This window comes from Hyperolius riggenbachi, chromosome 12, assembly GCF_040937935.1.
Source record: "Hyperolius riggenbachi isolate aHypRig1 chromosome 12, aHypRig1.pri, whole genome shotgun sequence".
NCBI lineage: Eukaryota > Metazoa > Chordata > Amphibia > Anura > Hyperoliidae > Hyperolius > Hyperolius riggenbachi.
In genome coordinates, this window is record NC_090657.1 from 46,648,374 (window position 1) to 46,674,374 (window position 26,001).

At 48.0% G+C, this 26,001-nt stretch overlaps 1 protein-coding gene across 1 annotated transcript in view; it reads right to left on the minus strand.

Moving 5' to 3' along the window:
• Window positions 1–5,138: 5,138 nt before the first annotated feature.
• LOC137541184 (NXPE family member 4-like) overlaps window positions 5,139–26,001 on the minus strand; it is a 128,519-nt gene continuing 107,656 nt past the window's right edge. The window contains exon 6 of the mRNA XM_068262357.1: window positions 5,139–5,678. Coding sequence (XP_068118458.1) covers window positions 5,143–5,678 — 536 coding nt within the window. The 3' untranslated portion in view covers window positions 5,139–5,142. The remainder of the gene's footprint in view (window positions 5,679–26,001) is intronic.

Here is a 26,001-nt window from a genome sequence, read left to right on the forward strand (position 1 = left end):
CTCCACTGCACATAAAACACAATGGGCTGCTTGAATGTCTGCTAAGCAGCATATCTGTATACTGATCATAGACTATCAGCCAAAGTGATCACAAAGGATACTATACAATAAGAGATGCCTCTGCACCCGGCTCGATGGAACAGGGGACACAGACTTGCATGTGGCAACACAATGTAAATTTAAGTAGATCACCCACGTTCACGGGGCGGGGCCCACTCATTGTGCAGAGGACGGAAAACTGCTAAAGCCAAATCCCATGTCAGAACCAGAAGATCAAGAGTCAGCCACCATCAGGGCTTCAGCATTAATTCTGTTTAACTGGTCACATCAGTGCACATAATATGTGGATTTAACACGTGAAAAAGCATTTTGCAATTTTTTTTCCTCCTTGTAATTTTATTCGCAAATACAATGCGTTTAGTATGGGTTTTCAATGCGTTTTAAATTTGCGTTTAATCACTATTCACAAAAATGGAGAAGCACCCATGCAAGAAGACCTCTGTGTGCCTTAGCTCATGGTCACAGTACCTAGTGACCCAGTAACAAAAATTCCACGAAGCTGGCACCACCGAATGTAGTAAAAAAGCTCTTTATTCAAACGTCATTAAAATGACATTCAGTCAGTAATCAAAAATGTAGCAATGGCGACAGCCCGCTGTTTCGAACTTGACGTCCTTTGTCAAGCCATACAAGCAGTATGGCTTGACAAAGGACGTCAAGTTCGAAACAGCGGGCTGTCGCCATTGCTACATTTTTGATTACTGACTGAATGTCATTTTAATGACGTTTGAATAAAGAGCTTTTTTACTACATTCGGTGGTGCCAGCTTCGTGGAATTTGCGTTTAATCACTAGGAAGACAACAGGAAGCAGAAATACATCACAAAATAATAAAAAAGGCATATAAAAACGCATGAAAACGCATACAGAACGCAATTTTTGTGCATTTTTGATGGGTTTTTGAATACCATGCAACAAAACCAGCGTTTTTAAAAAAGCACGCATACAAAACGCATATGTGTTTTTTATATGCATTTTCCATGCGGCCCATAGTCTTCCATTAGCGGCAAAAATGCAGCGTTTTTTTTGGCAACGCTTGCATTTCTGCTAAGTGTGCACCTAGCCTTAAAGCAGCTAGTTTGGACTTGAGACTCGCGTCCAGAAACCTTTGATGGTTATTTAAGATAAATACAAATTTGAAAATAAATATGTGCACCCTCGATTTCAGTCTTTGCACTTAAAGAGACTCTAAAGTCTCTGAAAATTCAGGTTTTTATTGCAAAAACCTGTTCAACATGATTGCCCTAACTAAAACGCTGCATCCCCGCTGCTGAAATCGAACTAAATCCCCCAAAACTCCCCTCTCAAAATCCACAACTTTCTTGGTCGTGGATTTTGCTGCCCCGTGCGCTTCCGTGAGAGGCAGAGCTTCAAGCTGCAGCTTTGCCTCTACACGCGTCTATCAGCGCGTATCTCCGCCTCTCCCCCACCCCTCTCACTGAAGGAAGACTGAGAGGGGCGGGCGGAGGCGGAAATACGCGTGTAGAGGCAGAGCTGCAGCTGAAAGCAGTGTGCCCCGGGGAGTTTGGGGGGATTTAGTTAGATTTCAGCAGCAGGGATGCAGCGTTTTAGTTAGGGCAATCATGTTGAACAGGTTTTTGCAATAAAAACCTGCATTTTCTTCAGAGTCTCTTTAACCTTTTGGGGACCGACGTAGGTTAAGTAGGTCCAGCAGGTGGTGCTGCCGCCCTGACTGGACATTGATTCAACGTCTGCGCTAACGAATCATCCCGACGCGATCGTGCACACCGGAGAGGGGAGATTAAGCTGTCATATGACAGCTGACATCTCCCCTCAGTGATCAGCAGCCATTGCTTATGGCTACTAATCATGTGATCACTACGATCGCCGGCAGATCGTAGTGATCACTTTGACAGCTGCGGCGGTAGGGGGGAAAGAGGAGGATCCACTCACCTCCCTGCCATTCCCGCGATGATCGGCGCTCCCAGTCCCCACCACTCTGGCCAGCATCTCTGCTCCTTCTGATGTCAGCACCGGGTCCTGGCTTGATGACGTCATCAAGCCGCGACCTGGAACTGAGCGGCAGTAGGAGCAGAGATGTTGGCCGGAGCAGAGGGGTTCGCTGTGGCTCGTCGCTGGAGCCTGGAAGGTGAGTGAAAGCAGCTGCTGGACAGGTGACACCTGGCCACACAGGGGGACACAGCCCAGCAAGACCCTGCAGGAATCCGGCTGCCCTAACCCCCCAAATGCGCCCCTTCCCTCTTTCAACAAAAATGCCTGGTCCTTAAGGGGGGTTAGGCGGCCGGTCCCCAAAGGGTTAAGGAGCTAGAAGCTACACAGGCTATTATTAAATACTGACTGTTTGGTTGCAAAAGCAACAAAACTACTTCCTTTCCATCAATGAGTCTGTTATTTAGCTATTGCAATTAATCAGCTCCTTTCTAAAGATGCCCATATATTTAGCTATGTATGGGCAGATCGACCAAGAGACAGATCTCTCTCACATCAAATCCTTTCAGAGAGAGACTTGTTGGCTGCCCTTACACATGTTACCAATCAGACTACACTCACTCTTGGAGCCCCCCCCCCCCCCTTATAAAAGGCAAGGTTCTCCTGTCGTTTTACTCACTCGTCTGCCTACAGTAATTAGTTAAGGGACAGCTGCTGACAGACTCTGCTAGGGAGAGTTTAGTTAGGCTCTTGTAGGCTTGTTCCTAGCTGATTGTTATTCCTTATATTACCCTCCTCCCTCTCTCTCTCTCACTTCTCACTCTTCCCTCCCTCCTCCCGGAGGGACTCATCTTCCAGGGAATTGTAGTATTTCAAAAGCCAGCTTACATACCGTGGCTGGGAATTGAACCCAGGTCTCAGTGTGTGGTAGGTAACTCACTTAACCACTATACCACCAACAACACTACATGCTGAAGCCAGCCTAGCATGTACCATTATGATCAATCCAAGAGAAAAATTAGCTTGCTTAAGGATTTGTAGCATGTCAAAAGCCAACTCACATTGGCTGGGACTAGAACCCAGGTCTACCGCTCTGTGGGCTGCTATCCTAACCATTATACCACCAACACTACATGCTGAAACTTCTTGGAGCAGACTTACTTCCTCCCTCCAAAAGACACACATGCATCCCCATAAAATCATTCAACAGCAACTGCATGCACAGTCTTTGTGGTACACAGTCTGTGTGGCACAATTGGTTAGTGCATTTGGCTGTTAACTGCAAGGTTGGTAGTTTAAGCCCACCCAGGCATGGCCTGGCCTTTTATGTTCAACAGTTGTCCGAAGAGAACCCCAGATAGCCAGGTAGATTCATCTCTCTCTCTCTCTCTCTCAGGGATGGTCACTGCTTTCCGCGGAATTGTATTTTCCGCAATTTTAGGCGGACATTGGTCATTCTGTTCCATTTGGTTGGAACGGAATTGATTTTTCAATCCGGCGGAATTCCGAAATTGCCTGTGAAATTCTGCCGGTATCCGTTGATGGTTTTAAGCTGAAAATTCACTTCAATGGCATCAAGTCCTGGAGAGAGAGAGAGAGAGCTCATTTTTCTCTTGGATATATCATAATGGTACATGCTAGGCTGGCTTCAGCATGTAGCATTGTAGTGTGTTGTGTTGGTGGTATAATGGTTAGGATAGCAGCCTACAGAGTGGTAGGCCTGGGTTCGATTCCCAGCCAATGTGAGTTGGCTTTTGACATGCTACAAATCCTTAAGCCATCTAATTTTTCTCTCAGATTGATCCTAATGGTACATGCTAGGCTGGCTTCAGCATGTAGTGTTGTTGGTGGTATAGTGGTTACGTGAGTTACCTACTACACACTGAGACCTGGGTTCAATTCCCAGCCAATGTGAGTTGGCTTTTGACATGCTACAAATCCTTAAGCAAGCTAATTTTTCTCTTGGATTGATCATAATGGTACATGCTAGGCTGGCTTCAGCACGTAGTGTTGGTGGTGGTATAGTCGTTAAGTGAGTTACCTACCACACACTGAGACCTGGGTTCAATTCCCAGCCCAGCCTGGGTTCAATTCCCAGCCCAGCCTGGGTTCAATTTCCAGCCATGGTATGTAAGCTGGCTTTTGAAATACTACAATTCCCTGGAAGATGAGACCCTCGGAGGGAGGAGGGAGGAGCGAGAGAGGGATTCCTGATGTCATAAAGCAGTGTAGGCCTGCAATTGAATGAGATTTCTGACCTTAAAACACTGCTTTGTATTAAATGCAGATTTTTTTTCTGGGACTTTTGATGTGTATTTCACTCAACCATGTCTTCCTCTAGGTATTAGACCCCTTGAAACATCTTTTCTATCATTTTTCCCATCAGCAGAAATTTTTCAAAATTTTTAAATTCGCCTCCCCATTGAAGTCTATTCGCGCGAACCAAACCTTCCGTGAAAGTTTGCGAACCGAAGATTGGAGGTTCGCGACATCTCTACCTCTGAGCACTTCCCAGTGGCTGCAGCTCTTGAGCGCTTTGAGTCAGGAGAAAAGCGCTATACAAATGTTTGGATTATTGGATTGGAGGGTAGGGAGGGGGGCCCAGAGAGGAAACCTACACAAGGTGCCCCCTGCTGGTCACACAATGTGCGACTGAAGTCTCTCCTGTCTAGGGCTGGCTGTTTCAGCTCTCGCTGGATTTGGTACTGCAGATACATGTGCATCTATTTGCATCTTATTTTATTAGTTTGGACTCATTTAAAAATTCCAAACTGTCTTGGAGTTTGCATTTCTTTCCTGTGTTTGGCACTTGCTGCAGCTAGACAGATGAGAGATTTGAATGCACAGGCAAAGGGGGGCAGCGGCCGGGGCACACCAGCTCGACCACATTGGCCCAAGTTTTTATAGCTTGCTGGATCTATACATTTGACCGATATTGGCACAAAATCATTTGACTTGTCGACCGGGCATGCCTGTTGCCGCACCAATTTTCATCCAATTCAATAAAATTATTGAATAAGATTGTTGATTGGGCTACAACATTGATAGATGTTTTGGCACCTTAACAACTCCAATGCAAGTCAGAAAAAGAAGAAATTGATTGGCTGTTATTAATGCCAGCTACCATTTCAGATAATCTCACTCATTAGGCCTGCTTTTTTTTTTTTTTTTTTTAGCAAATATAGGACAAGAAAATGTTTATTTGATTCTTGAGGATAGTGTCATCTGGATGGACCACAAAAGATCCATATGCCACAGTCATGTCCCAGACATCAATCATACCAATGTTCAGTCCACTGAAAATTTTCTGCACCAAGCGATACTGAATATACCCATGATGGTCACTGAGGCGCTCTATATCCATATTAAGCTCTCTAGTATTTTCTGTCTTTATGATGATTTTTGTATCAGGGCTTCGTAGAAGTATATTCTGTATGGCCTTCCGGATATTGAGGAGTCTTCGGATGTAAAAAGGAAGTGGAAGGGGTCGAAAATGATGTCCCACTGTGATAACGATGACTGTGTCGGCATCACCACCAATCTGCTTGATTTGCTGAGCAACATCTGCATAGTCCTTGAAATCAACAAAAGCCGGAACTAGAAATGGGAAGCCATGTTTCCTCCACTCAATGAAGATCTTGTTGGTCATGTCACCAAAAAAGTGAGTCTTGTGCCAAGCATCATTTTCTGAACTTAAGAACTGCAGAGCTTCCAAAATAAAAATAAAACAAGCATAAATGAACACAATTTTTAGTAAATCTTGTTGAAATTTCAAATGTTTAACACACTTTCACTAAAGAAAATTCTGTCTCCAGATTATTATATTTTTTAAACTATTTTCCCTCCTTTGACTCATGCTAATGGGGGGAAACATAGAAAATCAGTGAAACAATTGTATTTAACCATTTTTTCACCTTATGAATCAGAGCAAGTTTCACCTCCCATTCATTTGCTAATAACTTCATCACTACTTATCACAAGTTATTGATCTATATCTTGTTTTTTTCTGCCACTAATTAGGCTTTCTTTGGGTGGTACATTTTGCTAAGAATAATTTTTTTATAAATGCATTTTAACAGGATTAATAACAAAAAAATTAATTATTTCTCAGTTTTCGTCCATTATAGCTTTAAAATAATCCATGCTACCATAATTAAAACCAATGTATTTTATTTGCCCATTTGTCTCGGTTATTACAACATTTAAATGTTGTCCCTATCACAATTCATGAAGCCAATATTTTATTTGGAAATAAAGGTGTATTTTTTCCGTTTTGCGTCCATCACTATTTACAAGCTCATAATTTAAAAAAATGTTTATAGTATACCCCATTCACATGCATATTTAAAAAAATTCAGACCCTTAGGTAACTATTATGTTTTGTTTTTTTTTGTTTGTTTTTTTAATTGTAATTCTTTTTTTTCCATTAAAAATTTTATTTGGGTAATTTTTTGGTGTGGGAAATAAACAGTTAATTTTAAATGTTAAAATGTGTGTGCATTCCCTTCAAAAATGTTTGTAAATGTAGTTTTACTATTTGGCCACAAGATGGCCACCTTGAGTTTGTTTTTTTATCTTGTGCTTCTCGCTAACTGGAAGCACAAGGAGGACGGGGAAACTTTTTTTTTTGCAGAAAGACTGCGGACTCTGGTAAGAGACCATCGTTTTTTCTGCTGGGGATTTTGATCGGTGATCGGGAACCATGTGTGCACTTGGCCTCAGTTAGAGCACCTGACCTGCATGCTTGTTCAGGGGCTGCGGCTGAAAGTATTAGAGACACAGGATAAGCAGGACAGCCAGACAACTGGTATTAATTCAAAAGGAAAAATTCAGTTTAGGTTCCGTTTATGTGAAGTCATTGGTGGCACCTTTTTCTCTGTGTCACATGGCTTGCTTAATGAACCACAGCAGGCCTTTAGTGACAACTTACAGCAGTTCTTCAAACTAAGGCCCAGTGCACACCAAAAACCTCTAGCAGATCCGCAAAACGCTAGAGGTTTTTGGAGCTGATTTCAGAGCGATTCTAGGCATGTTTAGAGATGTTTTCTAAACATGCCTAGCGGTTTTTGGAGCATTTTTGTGTAGCAGATTACAAATATTGTTACAGTAAAGATGTTACTGAACAGCTTCTGTAACAAAAAAGCCTGGACAACCACTCTGATCTAGCGTCTTTCAGAGCGGGTTTCCACTTTCCTATACTTTAACATTGAGGCCGAAACGCCTCAGAAATCTAAAAAATTCTGCAGCCCCCGAGTTTGTGTTTGTGAAAAAAACAAACCGCTCAGGTGTGCACCATCCCATTCACTTTCATTAGCCAAGCGGTTTTCCCCCTGCAAGCTTTTTAAAAAACGCTTCAGAACCTAAAGGAAGGGCTGGCAGGCACTCGGGCTAAGCTGTATTGGGCCAGTCAACAATGCATGTATATCACCCAGGCAAAACTATGTGCTCAAGACAAAAAAGCAAAGTTCCCTGCAAAACGTCTAAGAGGCAGAAATAGTCTGGCACTATGGTTTTAATAATGGCAAAAGCCATACAAAAGTGCAACAGCGTAATGACTTTTGCATAAAAAAGATCATGGCATTTCGGATAATCAAATGCTGTGCAAACTGTGCATAGGTGGGTGCCAATAGGTGCACGTCCTTACGACCGTTTCGCGTGGCGGATGCCGAGCTTCATCTGAGGCCGGTGTGCACAAGCAGGGCTGGGCCGAGGCAGAGGCGAGAGAGGCTCCAGCCTCAGTGCGCAGTGTAGGAGGGGGAGCACAACTCACTCAGCTATCATTCCCCTATTGTATTTGAAGCATAGAGAAATAAGAAAAGAGGATACATAGCAGTGACTGAAAGCCAGATAACTAGTGATTAAAGTGTTGGTGGGGTTGGGGGCCCTGGGGTGCCTCTTGGTCTAATAGCAATCAGTGTGTGACGGGTGTGGGGGGAGCACTATGGTGTCTCAGCCTTGGGTGCTGGAGGACCTTGTCCCGGCTCTGTGCACAAGTGTCAGGAACCGGCGCCGGGTATTAATCAGGGTTGCCACCTTATCCCTTTAAATACCGGCACATCTAAGTTATACAAGTTCTGGGGCTACACACACATGAATGGTGCCTAAACTGCATCTAACTAGCCACAAGGCATGTATAATTCATATGTGCCGGTATTTAAAGAGCTGAGGTGGCAACCCTGGTATAAATGCGTATCTACACGAGAACACGCTTCCGGGCCGCTGCATTGGGCCCACCCTCGCTAATTGATTGGTCAATCATCGCTCAACAGGAAGTGAGGGCAGTGGAACGCATCGTCGCTTCTAGGGCCTGCACGCCCGTCATGAGTGACGTTGCTGTTACAGGACCAATGGCGATGTGGCTCTGCCTCAACTACGTATTATGTTTATGCACGTTGGTGGCGTAAATAACGCCGCATGTTGCTGTGGTGTATAGCGAAACCCCGCCCATGTAAACACTTGCAGCGGAGGGAGGCTAGACAAGCAACTGTTATTGTAAAAATGCGTGCATATTTGTAACACTGGCCATTGTGCATAAGGCTTGGGTACAATTCCCAGGCATAGCAAAATTGTGTGGAGTTAATTCTCGCATACACAAACTTATTAGCTATATGGCCAAAATGTAGGCTGCTGAGAGGGAAAAGAGACACAGGATCAGCAGGAGAGTCAGGCAACTGGTATTAGTTCAAAATGAAAAATCCATATCCTTCTCAGTTTAGGTTCCCTTTAAGTCAAGTAATTGGTGGAACCTTTTTCTCTGTGTCTCATGGCTGGCTTAGGGCTCGTTTCCACTATAGCGAGTCCGCATGCGGATTCGCACAGCCAATACAAGTGGATGGGCCGGTTTCCACTTGTGCATTGTGCGGAGCGTTTTTGTGTGCGGGGAAAATCTGCACGGCAGAGCCGTCAGAATTCGCTCACCGCACACCGCTATGCGAATCGCACGCCATGTATTTAATAGGGGGATCGCATGCGTATTTGGCCTGCGTTTTTCCCCGCGATTCCGCGTGCGATTCCACATAGGAACACATGTTAATTTAAACAGGCAGTGACATGGTTAAATTCGCATATACCCTCACCTATGCGGAATCGCGGCAAAAACGCATGCGATTTCGTCAGCGTTGATTTCCCGACGATTCTGCAATGCACGGGCCCTTAACAGTTCACAGCAGGCCTTAAAGGGAACATGAACTGAGTAAAATTATTAAAGCAGACCCAAACCGAACATTTTTTTTAATTCAAAATATTTAGTTGCACCACACACGAGCTAAATAAACACTCATTCAAACCTATGAGTATTTCAGTGCATGCTTTATACCGTTCTCTTTTCATGACTAGGATTATACAGGTGGCAGCCATTAGAAATTCCTCCTTTGCCGGAAACCACCTACTCCACCAGTCTGCCAGAACCTGTCCCGGTTATATGAAAGGAAGGGAGGGGTTCCTCCAATAAATGTAAAATATTTTATATTTGACATCATACAGCTGAAAAACAGGCTGCTATTTATTATTAGAATTTAGAAAATAAATTTTATTTCTGAAATCTTGTATTTTTCATTTGGGTCCACTTTAAAAATAAACACTTGATGTAGCTGCAAATGAATATTACTGTACATACTTACCTCACCGTCAGTTCCTCTCAGAAGCTCACCATATTCTTCCTACAGTGATCCCTTCCGGTTCTGACAATATTTTGTCAGAACCGAAATATACCAGTTGCTGTCAGTTATATATCAGCTGCTGTCAGTTACAACTGAATGTGCAAGGTAATATCCATGTTTCCCTATGGCTCAATTGGGCGATATTACAGTTTAACAGAGTGCTAACCAGGACGTTGGTATGGGATAATGGCCATTTTCAAAATGGAGGACTGAGAATTCCATCGATCACAGAGGACAAACAGGACATGGTAGAGGAGAAAGATATTTATGAGTAGACTACACAGGACGTAAGTATGACATGTTTATGTTTATTTTGACTTTTAATTTTCAGTTCAGGTTCTCTTTAAGTGACAATTTACAGCAGAGTATGTTATAAGGAAACTGAGGTGAGAGACACGTGGAGGATGCCATTTTATTTCCTTTTGAATAATTCCGGTTGTCTGACAATCCTGCTGCTCTCGTCAGTAGTGTCTAAATCACACACCTGAGACAAGCATGCAGCTAATCTTGTCAGCTGACAGCTGTTTTGTGTCAGGAACGCTTGATCGCAACTGTTTGCAGTCAAGTGTTTCTGCCATGCAAAACAGTTACCAGCTGTTTGGTTTAATCACCTTGCCCACCCACCTGCCTGAGACTCTCACCTCTGTTCCTGTGTCCAATAAAGCCTGAAACTGAAACAATAATGCAGTACAGGGGAAACTCGAAAAATTAGAAGATCATGCAAAAGTTCATTTATTACATTAATTCAACTTACAAGGTAAAACTAATACAGTATATGAAATAGACTCCTACATACAAAGCCAGAGATCTCAAGCCTTTAGGCCGTGTTCACATCTAAAATCGCTATCGCTGATGCTAGCATTTTGCAATTTTGTGGGTGACTTTTTTGGCGCTTATCTGTGCGCTGCAATTTTTTAGACAGCGCTTTTCTAAGCGATTTTGCAGAGCGATTACTTTTTTCACTTCATGACGCAAGTCAGGAAGTGAACTCTTTGACCTAAAACCGTGCTAACGTATAGCACGGCTGTAACGCGCGTTAAGTTTAAATCGCACTAACAAAGTTTTTCACACATTAACACGGCACAACTATCTACATAACGCGTGCTGTGCCGTAATTACCGGCTATCAGCGTTATGTGTATGCAAGAAAAAAAACCACACACGAGCTAAAATGAACACTTGCGAAATAACGCACGCATGCGTGCGCTATTTTCTACCACAGGTGCTATAAAATAGCACGGTTTAGTGAATCAACCCCACTGTATTTAGTCATGAAAGAGCTGGAGAAATCACTATACAAAGAGCTTTTTCAAGCATTTTGTGATTTCCATATACCTCCCATCGAGGCAAAACGCCCAAAAAATGGTACAGGCAGGGCTTTAGTGAGTGGATCGTAACCGAACCGCTCAAGTGCAAACACTCTCATAGGGAATCATTGCACAAGTGCTTTTAGGGTGATTTTGAAAATCGTGGCTCTTAACCTCCTTAGCGGTATGCCCGACACTGTGTCGGCCATACCGCCGGCTGTCCCCAGGAGTCCCTCATTATAATTTTAAGTGATCGTGTAGTTGTAATATCTTCAGCTAGCACTAGGCTAGCTAGCAATGGTGGCCGGCATCCCCCTGATTACTTCTGATCCCCCGATCACCGCTAAATACATTAACCTCCCCTGGATCCAGCAATGGCACAGCCACCCTGCACATCTCCGGTCCTCTCTATGGGGAGGATTGGGCCTGCGCATGACGTTATGTTCGATCCTCCCCATAGAGAAGAGCGCAGCTGTCCTGGGAGGCAAGTTAGCGGAAATTGATTTTTATTGTTTTTTTTTCACAAAGTGTAATTTTCCACTAACTTGTGACAAAAAATAGGTCTATGATGAGTTCATAGAAGATTTTAACAGAATACCTTTGGGTGTCTTCTTTCTAAAATAGGGTCATTTGTGGGGTTCCTATACTGCCCTGGCATTTTAGGGGCCAAAAACCGTGAGGAGTAGTCTGGAAACCAAATGCCTCAAAATGACACCCCCTGTGTAAGTATCTGCAAATTTTGATGACAGGTGGTCTATGAGGGGGCGAATTTTGTGGCCTCTTAGATGACAGGTTGTATTGGCACTGAAGTGCAGGAAGCGAAGGATGTTCTCAAATGGTGACCTGGACATGGCAGCAGAGAACATGGGCATGTGATGCATTGGGTGTATAAACCAATAAGATGGCAATACATTATTTTTGACTAGACCCATGTTAAGGAGAAGGCCCCAAAAAATAGTACGTTCAGAAACTTGGAGTGGTTTCCACCGAAAAGGCTGGGCATGGTAGCTTCTTGGATTCGCGGTTGCGTATTGTGTGGCATAACGGTTGGTCTCAGCCACAATTAAGTCGTAGACAGGGCCGGCGCTACCATAGAGGCAAAGGAGGCAGCTGCCCTAGGGTCCCAGAGCTTGTAGGGGCCCCCAGTGGCTACAAGAGGAAAAAAAAATTTCAAATCGACCTTATAGTTTTTGAGAAAATCGATTTTAAAGTTTCAAAGGAAAAAAATACACAACCTGTCCATAGGACAATTATTAGTCGTGCACTGCACAAAGTTGGCTCTTATGGAAGAGTGAAAAGAAGAAAGCCATTGTTAACAGAAAAGCATAAGAAGTCCCGTTTGCAGTTTGCCACAAGCCATGTGGGGGACACAGCAAACATGTGGAAGAAGGTGCTCTGGTCGGATGAGACCAAAATGGAACTTTTTGGCCAAAATGCAAAACGCTATGTATGGCAGAAAACTAACACTGTACATCACTCAGAACACACCATCCCCACTGTCAAATATAGTGGTGGCAGCATCATGCTCTGGGGTTGCTTCTCTTCAGCAGGGACAGGGAAGCTGGTCCAAGTTGATGGGAAGATGGATGGAGCCAAATACAGGGCAATCTTGGAAGACAACCTCTTGGAGTCTGCACCTGCACCTTCCAGCAGGACAACGACCCTAAAGATAAAGCCAGGGCAACAATGGAATAGTTTACAACAAAACATATCCATGTGTTAGAATGGCCCAGTCAAAGTCCAGATCTAAATCCAATCAAGAATCTGTGGCAAGATCTGAAAACTGCTGTTCAAAAATGCTGTCCATCTGATCTGACTGAGCTGGAGCTGTTTTGCAAAGAAGAATGGACAAGGATTTCAGTCTCTAGATGTGCAAAGCTGGTAGAGACATACCCTAAAAGACTGGCAGCTGTAATTGCAGCAAAAAGGTGGTTCTACAAAGTATTGACTCAAGGGGCTGAATAATTACGTTATATATGATTTTCGTTCCACTTTTCACGTGTACACCACTTTGTATTGGTCTTTCACGTGGAATTCCAATAAAATTGATTCATGATGTTTGTGGCAGTAATGTGACAAAATGTGGAAAACTTCAAGGGGGCCGAATACTTTTGCAAGCCACTGTATATGTGTGTGTGTGTATATATATATATATATATATATATATATATATATATATATATATATATATTTTTTCCCCCTGGTGCTTCCATGGCAGCATAGTATGGGTTGTGGCCCCGCCCCTGAACCCTATTGGGCACCATAACTATAAATTTGTTGAGAGTATCCCCCACCAGTATTCTTTTTCCTTTGTCCTTCCCTTTGGACACTATTTCTATTTTCTCTCCTTCTCTGCATTTCTATGTTTTCAGTCCCTTTCCCTGGGAAGTCTCTGCATAAGTACTAAATGTATCTTACACAGAGAGCCCGGTCTTCTGGTCCCGGAGATATACATGTGTGCTAAATGCATACGAATGAGCAATGCCTGCATCAGTATCCTGTGCTAAATGCATACAGGTGAGCAATGTATATATGTTAGCATATATATATATATATATATATATATATATATATATATATATATATGTGTTTTTTTTTTCAGAAAATTAACGTTTGTTGCATCCCTGGTGAGTAGGGCGGCCATACGTCCGGATTTCGGCCGGACAGTTCGGTTTTTGGACTTCTGGTCCTCCGTTCTGCGCAAGGCCAGGAAGGAAGGCCAGATGTCCTTCTTTATGGACCGCTGGGATGTGTGGAGGGCAAGGGCGTAGGGCCCGTGGTCGCAGCGGTCGCCTTGGCGACCGGGCCCGGCTCCTGAGGAGGCGGGGGAGGGGCCCGGGGGGCCCATCTCCGTTTGCAGGGCCAAGCGCCCGTTCGCGCTGGTAGGAGGGAGCCGCAGCCGCGGGGAGGGCAGCCCGACCTCTTCCTCCCTTCCTCTCCCCGGGCCCCCCCCTCAGATGCAGAGTAAGCGGCTAACGGAAGCGCTATAGGCAGAACTCACCTCCCTGCGTTCCACTCGCCGCTGATCTCCTCTCTGGCTGGCTCTGCATAGATGCTTACACACGCAGCTTCCGGCTAAACAGGAAGCTGCGTGTGTAAGCATCTATGCAGAGCCAGCCAGAGAGGAGATCAGCGGCGATTGGAACCAGGGACGGAGGTGAGTTCTGCCTATAGCGCTTCCGTTAGCCGCTTACTCTGCATCTGAGGGGGGGCCCCGGGGAGAGGAAGGGAGGGAGAGGTCGGGCTGCCCTCCCCGCGGCTGCGGCCCCCCCTCCATTATGGGGACAGGCAGCTACCTAATCTATCCTGGGGGGCAGCTACCTAATCTATCCTGGGGGGCAGCTACCTAATCTATCCTGGGGGCAGCTACCTAATCTATCCTGGGGGGCACCTACCTAATCTAACCTAATCCTGGGGGGCAGCTACCTAATCTAACCTATACTGGGGGGCACCTACCTAATCTATCCTGGGGGCAGCTACCTAATCTATCCTGGGGGGCACCTACCTAATCTAACCTAATCCTGGGGGGCAGCTACCTAATCTAACCTATACTGGGGGGCACCTACCTAATCTATCCTGGGGGCAGCTACCTAATCTATCCTGGGGGGCACCTACCTAATCTAACCTAATCCTGGGGGGCAGCTACCTAATCTAACCTATACTGGGGGGCACCTACCTAATCTATCCTGGGGGCAGCTACCTAATCTATTCTGGGGGGCAGCTACCTAATCTAACCTATACTGGGAGGCACCTACCTAATCTATCCTGGGGGCAGCTACCTAATCTATCCTGGGGGGCAGCTACCTAATCTAACCTAATCCTGGGGGGCAGCTACCTAATCTATCCTGGGGGGCACCTACCTATTCTAACCTAATCCTGGGGGGCAGCTATCTAATCTATCCTGGGGGGCAGCTACCCAATCTATCCTGGGGGGCAGCTACCTAATTTATCCTGGGGGGAAGCTACCTAATCTATCCTGGGGGGCAGCTACCTCATCTAACCTATACTGGGGGGCACCTACCTAATCTATCCTGGGGGCAGCTACCTAATCTATCCTGGGGGGCAGCTACCTAATCTAACCTATACTGGGGGGCAGCTACCTAATCTAACCTATACTGGGGGCACTTACTTATCTAACCTGTATTGGGGGCACCTAGCTAGCCTATACAGATGGCAACTAAACTGGCTACCTATATTGGAGGCACCTACCTAACTAACCTATACTGGGGGCACCTACCTATCTAACCTACGCTGGGGGCAACTATTCTGGCTACCTATATTAGAGGCACCCACCTAGCTAACCTGTACTGGGGGCACCTATCTATCTAACTTATACCGGCGGCGCCTGCCTATCTCACCTATACCGGGGGCAACTATACTGGCTTACCTATGCCTGACTACCTATACTGGGGGTACCTATAGCTGGCTATAGGGATTTTGATATGTGTGTGCATCCGTCGGGTGTTGTCGGGGGAGGGGGGGCTGTTGTTGCCGGGGGGGGGGCCCACATCCAGATTCCGCATCGGGGCCCAGAGGTTTGTAGCTACGCCACTGGTGGAGGGAGAGAGCGCAGAGAAGAGGGAGCGGTAGGTACAGCAGTGGGAAAGGGGGGACATCTTCCCCCCTTTCCACACCTTGGGGCTCTCCCCTTTAAACTAAAATTTTGGGGCAGCTGGCAGCGGGCGGGACTTACCCCTGCCACGTTCCAAGCCTCGGGGTAGCAGTAGTGATGTCCGGTTCATAAGTAATTTGAGCCGGTTCTTTCCTGTGAGTTTAATGATCCGACTCATCACACTGAACAGTTCAGTGGATGAGCCAGGAACTGCAGCTGCACACAGTTGACGCCCTCCCGATTGTGGGACCCCCCAGCCAGGTGTGGAACTTCTTCCACGGCGATTTTCTGGTGTCTGCTGCCCACATTGCGTTTTTCTGATGTCTGCTGCCCACGTTGTGATTTTCTGGTGCCTGCTGCCCACATTGCGATTTTCTGGTGTCTGTTGCGCACACTGCGATTTTCTGGTGTCTGCTGTCCACATTGTGATTTTCTGGTGTCTGTTGCCCACATTGCGATTTTCTGGTGTCTGCTGCCCACATTGCGATTTTCTGGTGCCTGCTGCCCACGTTGCAATTTTCTGGTGTCTGCTGCCCACATTGCGATTTTCTGGTGTCTGCTGCCCACATTGCGATTTTCTGGTGTCTGCTGCCCACATTGCGATTTTCTGGTGTCTGCTGCCCACATTGCGATTTTCTGGTGTCTGCTGCCCACATTGCGATTTTCTGGTGTGTGCTGCCCACATTGCGATTTTCTGGTGCCTGCTGCCCACATCGCGATTTTCTGGTGCCTGCTGCCCACATTGCGATTTTCTGGTGTCTGCTGCCCACATTGCGATTGTCTGGTGTCTGCTGCCCACATTGCGATTTTCTGGTGTCTGCTGCCCACACTGCGATTTTCTGGTGCCTGCTGCCCACATTGCGATTTTTTGGTGCCTGCTGCCCACATTGCGATTTTCTGGTGCCTGCTGCCCACATTGTGATTTTCTGGTGTCTGCTGCCCACATTGCGATTTTCTGGTGTCTGCTGCCCACATTGCGATTTTCTGGTGTCTGCTGTCCACATTGTGATTTTCTGGTGTCTGTTGCCCACATTGCGATTTTCTGGTGTCTGCTGCCCACATTGCGATTTTCTGGTATCTGCTGCCCACATTGCGATTTTCTGGTGTCTGCTGCCCACATTGCAATTTTCTGGTGCCTGCTGCCCACACGGCGATTTTCTGGTGTCTGCTGCCCACATTGCGTTTTTCTGATGTCTGTTGCCCACGTTGCGATTTTCTGGTGCCTGCTGCCCACATTGCGATTTTCTGGTGTCTGTTGCGCACACTGCGATTTTCTGGTGTCTGCTGTCCACATTGTGATTTTCTGGTGTCTGCTGCCCACATTGCGATTTTCTGGTGTCTGCTGCCCACATTGCGATTTTCTGGTGTCTGCTGTCCACATTGCGATTTTCTGGTGTCTGCTGTCCACATTGTGATTTTCTGGTGTCTGCTGCCCACATTGTGATTTTCTGGTGTCTGCTGCCCACATTGTGATTTTCTGGTGTCTGCTGCCCACATTGCGATTTTCTGGTGTCTGCTGCCCACATTGCGATTTTCTGGTGACTGCTGCCCACATTGCGATTTTCTGGTGTCTGTTGCGCACACTGCGATTTTCTGGTGTCTGCTGTCCACATTGTGATTTTCTGGTGTCTGTTGCCCACATTGCGATTTTCTGGTGCCTGCTGCCCACATTGCGATTTTCTGGTGCCTGCTGCCCACACTGCGATTTTCTGGTGTCTGTTGCCCACACTGCGATTTTCTGGTGTCTGCTGCCCACATTGCGATTTTCTGGTGTCTGCTGCCCACATTGCGATTTTCTGGTGTCTGCTGTCCACATTGCGATTTTCTGGTGTCTGCTGCCCACACTGCGATTTTCTGGTGTCTGCTGCCCACATTGCGATTTTCTGGTGTCTGCTGCCCACACTGCGATTTTCTGGTGTCTGCTGCCCACATTGCGATTTTTTGGTGCCTGCTGCCCACACTGCGATTTTCTGGTGCCTGCTGCCCACATTGCGATTTTCTGGTGCCTGCTGCCCACTTTGCGATTTTCTGGTGTCTTCTGCCCACATTGCGATTTTCTGATGCCTGCTGCCCACATTGTGATTTTCTGGTGCCTGCTGCCCACATTGCGATTTTCTGGTGCCTGCTGCCCACATTGCGATTTTCTGGTGTCTGCTGCCTACATGGCGATTTTCTGGTGTCTTCTGCCTACATGGCGATTTTCTGGTGTCTTCTGCCCACATTGCCATTTTCTGGTGCCTGCTGCCCACATTGCGATTTTTTGGTGCCTGCTGCCCACATTGTGATTTTCTGGTGTCTGCTGCCCACATTGTGATTTTCTGGTGTCTGTTGCCCACACTGCGATTTTCTGGTGTCTGCTGTCCACATTGTGATTTTCTGGTGTCTGCTGCCCACATTGTGATTTTCTGGTGTCTGCTGCCCACATTGCGATTTTCTGGTGTCTGCTGCCCACATTGCGATTTTCTGGTGACTGCTGCCCACATTGCGATTTTCTGGTGTCTGTTGCCCACACTGCGATTTTCTGGTGTCTGCTGCCCACATTGCGATTTTCTGGTGTCTGCTGCCCACATTGCGATTTTCTGGTGTCTGCTGCCCACATTGCGATTTTCTGGTGTCTGCTGCCCACACTGCGATTTTCTGGTGTCTGCTGCCCACACTGCGATTTTCTGGTGCCTGTTGCCCACATTGCGATTTTCTGGTGCCTGCTGCCCACATTGCGATTTTCTGGTGCCTGCTGCCTACATGGCGATTTTCTGGTGTCTTCTGCCTACATGGCGATTTTCTGGTGTCTTCTGCCCACATTGCCATTTTCTGGTGCCTGCTGCCCACATTGCCATTTTTTGGTGCCTGCTGCCCACATTGCCATTTTCTGGTGTCTTCTGCCCACATTGCGATTTTCTGGTGCCTGCTGCCCACATTGCCATTTTCTGGTGTCTGCTGCCCACATTGCGATTTTCTGGTGTCTGCTGCCCACATTGAGATTTTCTGGTGCCTGCTGCCCACATTGCGATTTTCTGGTGCCTGCTGCCCACATTGCGATTTTCTGGTGCCTGCTGCCCGCATTGCGATTTTCTGGTGTCTTCTGCCCGCATTGCGATTTTCTGGTGTCTGCTGCCCACACTGCGATTTTCTGGTGTCTGCTACCCACATTGCGATTTTCTGGTGTCTACTGCCCACATTGCGATTTTCCGGTGCCTGCTGCCCACACTGCGATTTTCTGGTGCCTGCTGCCCACACTGCGATTTTCTGGTGCCTGCTGCCCACATTGCGATTTTCTGGTGTCTACTGCCCACATTGCGATTTTCCGGTGCCTGCTGCCCACACTGCGATTTTCTGGTGTCTGCTGCCCACATTGCGATTTTCTGGTGTCTGCTGCCCACATTGCGATTTTCCGGTGCCTGCTGCCCACACTGCGATTTTCTGGTGCCTGCTGCCCACACTGCGATTTTCTGGTGCCTGCTGCCCACATTGCGATTTTCTGGTGTCTACTGCCCACATTGCGATTTTCCGGTGCCTGCTGCCCACACTGCGATTTTCTGGTGTCTGCTGCCCACATTGCGATTTTCTGGTGTCTGCTGCCCACACTGCGATTTTCTGGTGTCTGCTGCCCACATTGCGATTTTCTGGTGTCTGCTGTCCACATTGCGATTTTCTGGTGTCTGCTGCCCACACTGCGATTTTCTGGTGTCTGCTGCCCACATTGCGATTTTCTGGTGTCTGCTGCCCACACTGCGATTTTCTGGTGTCTGCTGCCCACATTGCGATTTTCTGGTGTCTGCTGCCCACATTGCGATTTTTTGGTGCCTGCTGGCTGCTGCCCACACTGCGATTTTCTGGTGCCTGCTGCCCACATTGCGATTTTCTGGTGCCTGCTGCCCACATTGCGATTTTCTGGTGTCTTCTGCCCACATTGCGATTTTCTGATGCCTGCTGCCCACATTGTGATTTTCTGGTGCCTGCTGCCCACATTGCGATTTTCTGGTGCCTGCTGCCCACATTGCGATTTTCTGGTGTCTGCTGCCTACATGGCGATTTTCTGGTGTCTTCTGCCTACATGGCGATTTTCTGGTGTCTTCTGCCCACATTGCCATTTTCTGGTGCCTGCTGCCCACATTGCGATTTTTTGGTGCCTGCTGCCCACATTGTGATTTTCTGGTGTCTGCTGCCCACATTGTGATTTTCTGGTGTCTGCTGCCCACATTGCGATTTTCTGGTGTCTGCTGCCCACATTGCGATTTTCTGGTGACTGCTGCCCACATTGCGATTTTCTGGTGTCTGTTGACCACACTGCGATTTTCTGGTGTCTGCTGCCCACATTGCGATTTTCTGGTGTCTGCTGCCCACATTGCGATTTTCTGGTGTCTGCTGCCCACATTGCGATTTTCTGGTGTCTGCTGCCCACATTGCGATTTTCTGGTGTCTGCTGCCCACACTGCGATTTTCTGGTGTCTGCTGCCCACACTGCGATTTTCTGGTGTCTGCTGCCCACATTGCGATTTTCTGGTGTCTGCTGCCCACATTGCGATTTTCTGGTGCCTGCTGCCCACATTGCGATTTTCTGGTGTCTGTTGCCCACACTGCGATTTTCTGGTGTCTGCTGTCCACATTGTGATTTTCTGGTGTCTGCTGCCCACATTGTGATTTTCTGGTGCCTGCTGCCCACATTGCGATTTTCTGGTGCCTGCTGCCCACATTGCGATTTTCTGGTGTCTGCTGCCTACATGGCGATTTTCTGGTGTCTTCTGCCTACATGGCGATTTTCTGGTGTCTTCTGCCCACATTGCCATTTTCTGGTGCCTGCTGCCCACATTGCGATTTTTTGGTGCCTGCTGCCCACATTGCCATTTTCTGGTGTCTTCTGCCCACATTGCGATTTTCTGGTGCCTGCTGCCCACATTGCGATTTTCTGGTGCCTGCTGCCCGCATTGCGATTTTCTGGTGTCTTCTGCCCGCATTGCGATTTTCTGGTGTCTGCTGCCCACACTGCGATTTTCTGGTGTCTGCTACCCACATTGCGATTTTCTGGTGTCTACTGCCCACATTGCGATTTTCCGGTGCCTGCTGCCCACACTGCGATTTTCTGGTGCCTGCTGCCCACACTGCGATTTTCTGGTGCCTGCTGCCCACATTGCGATTTTCTGGTGCCTGCTGCCCACATTGCGATTTTCGGGTGTCTTCTGCCCACATTGCGATTTTCTGATGCCTGCTGCCCACATTGTGATTTTCTGGTGCCTGCTGCCCACATTGCGATTTTCTGGTGCCTGCTGCCCACATTGCGATTTTCTGGTGTCTGTTGCCCACACTGCGATTTTCTGGTGTCTGCTGCCCACATTGCGATTTTCTGGTGTCTGCTGCCCACATTGCGATTTTCTGGTGTCTGCTGTCCACATTGCGATTTTCTGGTGTCTGCTGCCCACACTGCGATTTTCTGGTGTCTGCTTCCCACATTGCGATTTTCTGGTGTCTGCTGCCCACACTGCGATTTTCTGGTGCCTGCTGCCCACATTGCGATTTTCTGGTGCCTGCTGCCCACATTGCGATTTTCTGGTGTCTGTTGCCCACACTGCGATTTTCTGGTGTCTGCTGCCCACATTGCGATTTTCTGGTGTCTGCTGCCCACATTGCGATTTTCTGGTGTCTGCTGTCCACATTGCGATTTTCTGGTGTCTGCTGCCCACACTGCGATTTTCTGGTGTCTGCTGCCCACATTGCGATTTTCTGGTGTCTGCTGCCCACACTGCGATTTTCTGGTGTCTGCTGCCCACATTGCGATTTTCTGGTGTCTGCTGCCCACATTGCGATTTTTTGGTGCCTGCTGCCCACACTGCGATTTTCTGGTGCCTGCTGCCCACATTGCGATTTTCTGGTGCCTGCTGCCCACATTGCGATTTTCTGGTGTCTTCTGCCCACATTGCGATTTTCTGATGCCTGCTGCCCACATTGCGATTTTCTGGTGCCTGCTGCCCACATTGCGATTTTCTGGTGCCTGCTGCCCACATTGCGATTTTCTGGTGTCTGCTGCCTACATGGCGATTTTCTGGTGTCTTCTGCCTACATGGCGATTTTCTGGTGTCTTCTGCCCACATTGCCATTTTCTGGTGCCTGCTGCCCACATTGCGATTTTTTGGTGCCTGCTGCCCACATTGCCATTTTCTGGTGTCTTCTGCCCACATTGCGATTTTCTGGTGCCTGCTGCCCACATTGCGATTTTCTGGTGCCTGCTGCCCGCATTGCGATTTTCTGGTGTCTTCTGCCCGCATTGCGATTTTCTGGTGTCTGCTGCCCACACTGCGATTTTCTGGTGTCTGCTACCCACATTGCGATTTTCTGGTGTCTACTGCCCACATTGCGATTTTCCGGTGCCTGCTGCCCACACTGCGATTTTCTGGTGCCTGCTGCCCACACTGCGATTTTCTGGTGCCTGCTGCCCACATTGCGATTTTCTGGTGCCTGCTGCCCACATTGCGATTTTCGGGTGTCTTCTGCCCACATTGCGATTTTCTGATGCCTGCTGCCCACATTGTGATTTTCTGGTGCCTGCTGCCCACATTGCGATTTTCTGGTGCCTGCTGCCCACATTGCCATTTTCTGGTGTCTTCTGCCCACATTGCCATTTTCTGGTGCCTGCTGCCCACATTGCCATTTTCTGGTGCCTGCTGCCCACATTGCCATTTTCTGGTGTCTTCTGCCCACATTGCCATTTTCTGGTGTCTGCTGCCCACATTGCGATTTTCTGGTGCCTGCTGCCCACATTGCGATTTTCTGGTGCCTGCTGCCAACATTGCGATTTTCTGGTGCCTGCTGCCCACATTGCGATTTTCTGGTGCCTGCTGCCCACATTGCCATTTTCTGGTGTCTTCTGCCCACATTGCCATTTTCTGGTGTCTGCTGCCCACATTGCGATTTTCTGGTGCCTGCTGCCCACACTGCGATTTTCTGGTGCCTGCTGCCCACATTGCGATTTTCTGGTGCCTGCTGCCCACATTGCGATTTTCTGGTGTCTGCTGCCTACATGGCGATTTTCTGGTGTCTTCTGCCTACATGGCGATTTTCTGGTGTCTTCTGCCCACATTGCCATTTTCTGGTGCCTGCTGCCCACATTGCGATTTTTTGGTGCCTGCTGCCCACATTGTGATTTTCTGGTGTCTGCTGCCCACATTGTGATTTTCTGGTGTCTGCTGCCCACATTGCGATTTTCTGGTGTCTGCTGCCCACATTGCGATTTTCTGGTGACTGCTGCCCACATTGCGATTTTCTGGTGTCTGTTGACCACACTGCGATTTTCTGGTGTCTGCTGCCCACATTGCGATTTTCTGGTGTCTGCTGCCCACATTGCGATTTTCTGGTGTCTGCTGCCCACATTGCGATTTTCTGGTGTCTGCTGCCCACATTGCGATTTTCTGGTGTCTGCTGCCCACACTGCGATTTTCTGGTGTCTGCTGCCCACACTGCGATTTTCTGGTGTCTGCTGCCCACATTGCGATTTTCTGGTGTCTGCTGCCCACATTGCGATTTTCTGGTGCCTGCTGCCCACATTGCGATTTTCTGGTGTCTGTTGCCCACACTGCGATTTTCTGGTGTCTGCTGTCCACATTGTGATTTTCTGGTGTCTGCTGCCCACATTGTGATTTTCTGGTGCCTGCTGCCCACATTGCGATTTTCTGGTGCCTGCTGCCCACATTGCGATTTTCTGGTGTCTGCTGCCTACATGGCGATTTTCTGGTGTCTTCTGCCTACATGGCGATTTTCTGGTGTCTTCTGCCCACATTGCCATTTTCTGGTGCCTGCTGCCCACATTGCGATTTTTTGGTGCCTGCTGCCCACATTGCCATTTTCTGGTGTCTTCTGCCCACATTGCGATTTTCTGGTGCCTGCTGCCCACATTGCGATTTTCTGGTGCCTGCTGCCCGCATTGCGATTTTCTGGTGTCTTCTGCCCGCATTGCGATTTTCTGGTGTCTGCTGCCCACACTGCGATTTTCTGGTGTCTGCTACCCACATTGCGATTTTCTGGTGTCTACTGCCCACATTGCGATTTTCCGGTGCCTGCTGCCCACACTGCGATTTTCTGGTGCCTGCTGCCCACACTGCGATTTTCTGGTGCCTGCTGCCCACATTGCGATTTTCTGGTGCCTGCTGCCCACATTGCGATTTTCGGGTGTCTTCTGCCCACATTGCGATTTTCTGATGCCTGCTGCCCACATTGTGATTTTCTGGTGCCTGCTGCCCACATTGCGATTTTCTGGTGCCTGCTGCCCACATTGCGATTTTCTGGTGTCTGTTGCCCACACTGCGATTTTCTGGTGTCTGCTGCCCACATTGCGATTTTCTGGTGTCTGCTGCCCACATTGCGATTTTCTGGTGTCTGCTGTCCACATTGCGATTTTCTGGTGTCTGCTGCCCACACTGCGATTTTCTGGTGTCTGCTTCCCACATTGCGATTTTCTGGTGTCTGCTGCCCACACTGCGATTTTCTGGTGCCTGCTGCCCACATTGCGATTTTCTGGTGCCTGCTGCCCACATTGCGATTTTCTGGTGTCTGTTGCCCACACTGCGATTTTCTGGTGTCTGCTGCCCACATTGCGATTTTCTGGTGTCTGCTGCCCACATTGCGATTTTCTGGTGTCTGCTGTCCACATTGCGATTTTCTGGTGTCTGCTGCCCACACTGCGATTTTCTGGTGTCTGCTGCCCACATTGCGATTTTCTGGTGTCTGCTGCCCACACTGCGATTTTCTGGTGTCTGCTGCCCACATTGCGATTTTCTGGTGTCTGCTGCCCACATTGCGATTTTTTGGTGCCTGCTGCCCACACTGCGATTTTCTGGTGCCTGCTGCCCACATTGCGATTTTCTGGTGCCTGCTGCCCACATTGCGATTTTCTGGTGTCTTCTGCCCACATTGCGATTTTCTGATGCCTGCTGCCCACATTGCGATTTTCTGGTGCCTGCTGCCCACATTGCGATTTTCTGGTGCCTGCTGCCCACATTGCGATTTTCTGGTGTCTGCTGCCTACATGGCGATTTTCTGGTGTCTTCTGCCTACATGGCGATTTTCTGGTGTCTTCTGCCCACATTGCCATTTTCTGGTGCCTGCTGCCCACATTGCGATTTTTTGGTGCCTGCTGCCCACATTGCCATTTTCTGGTGTCTTCTGCCCACATTGCGATTTTCTGGTGCCTGCTGCCCACATTGCGATTTTCTGGTGCCTGCTGCCCGCATTGCGATTTTCTGGTGTCTTCTGCCCGCATTGCGATTTTCTGGTGTCTGCTGCCCACACTGCGATTTTCTGGTGTCTGCTACCCACATTGCGATTTTCTGGTGTCTACTGCCCACATTGCGATTTTCCGGTGCCTGCTGCCCACACTGCGATTTTCTGGTGCCTGCTGCCCACACTGCGATTTTCTGGTGCCTGCTGCCCACATTGCGATTTTCTGGTGCCTGCTGCCCACATTGCGATTTTCGGGTGTCTTCTGCCCACATTGCGATTTTCTGATGCCTGCTGCCCACATTGTGATTTTCTGGTGCCTGCTGCCCACATTGCGATTTTCTGGTGCCTGCTGCCCACATTGCCATTTTCTGGTGTCTTCTGCCCACATTGCCATTTTCTGGTGCCTGCTGCCCACATTGCCATTTTCTGGTGCCTGCTGCCCACATTGCCATTTTCTGGTGTCTTCTGCCCACATTGCCATTTTCTGGTGTCTGCTGCCCACATTGCGATTTTCTGGTGCCTGCTGCCCACATTGCGATTTTCTGGTGCCTGCTGCCAACATTGCGATTTTCTGGTGCCTGCTGCCCACATTGCGATTTTCTGGTGCCTGCTGCCCACATTGCCATTTTCTGGTGTCTTCTGCCCACATTGCCATTTTCTGGTGTCTGCTGCCCACATTGCGATTTTCTGGTGCCTGCTGCCCACACTGCGATTTTCTGGTGTCTTCTGCCCACATTGCGATTTTCTGGTGCCTGCTGCCCACATTGCAAAACAGTTGTACCTAGGTGGGAAGTGGCCTTCCCACTACTCAGAATCTTATGGCACAGGTTGCAAATGGCATTGCTGTTGTCAGAGACGCACACACAACAAAACTGCCACACTGGTCAGCTTTGGGAAGATGGCATTCTGGTGGTGGTGGTAGCAGCAGAAGATGGCGGGCGTGTTGGCTGGCTGACCCCAGGTGCCGATACATACTGTTTGTCAGTGCCACTAGCTCCTTGTGATGACCACCCCCTGCTTACAACTCATCTCCTCCTCTTCTCTGTCTCCCCATCTAAACTGTCTCCCCTTTCATCTCTTCTTGCGGGCACCCATGTCACATCCATGGACACATCATCAACTGCTTCACTTGTATCTGACAACTCACAAAATGAAGCAGCAGGGGGGACATCATCATCATCATGTGATGTAATGTCGCCTGACTGAGACATATCAGGTGTAACATCCTTATCTACATCCTCTGGCAAT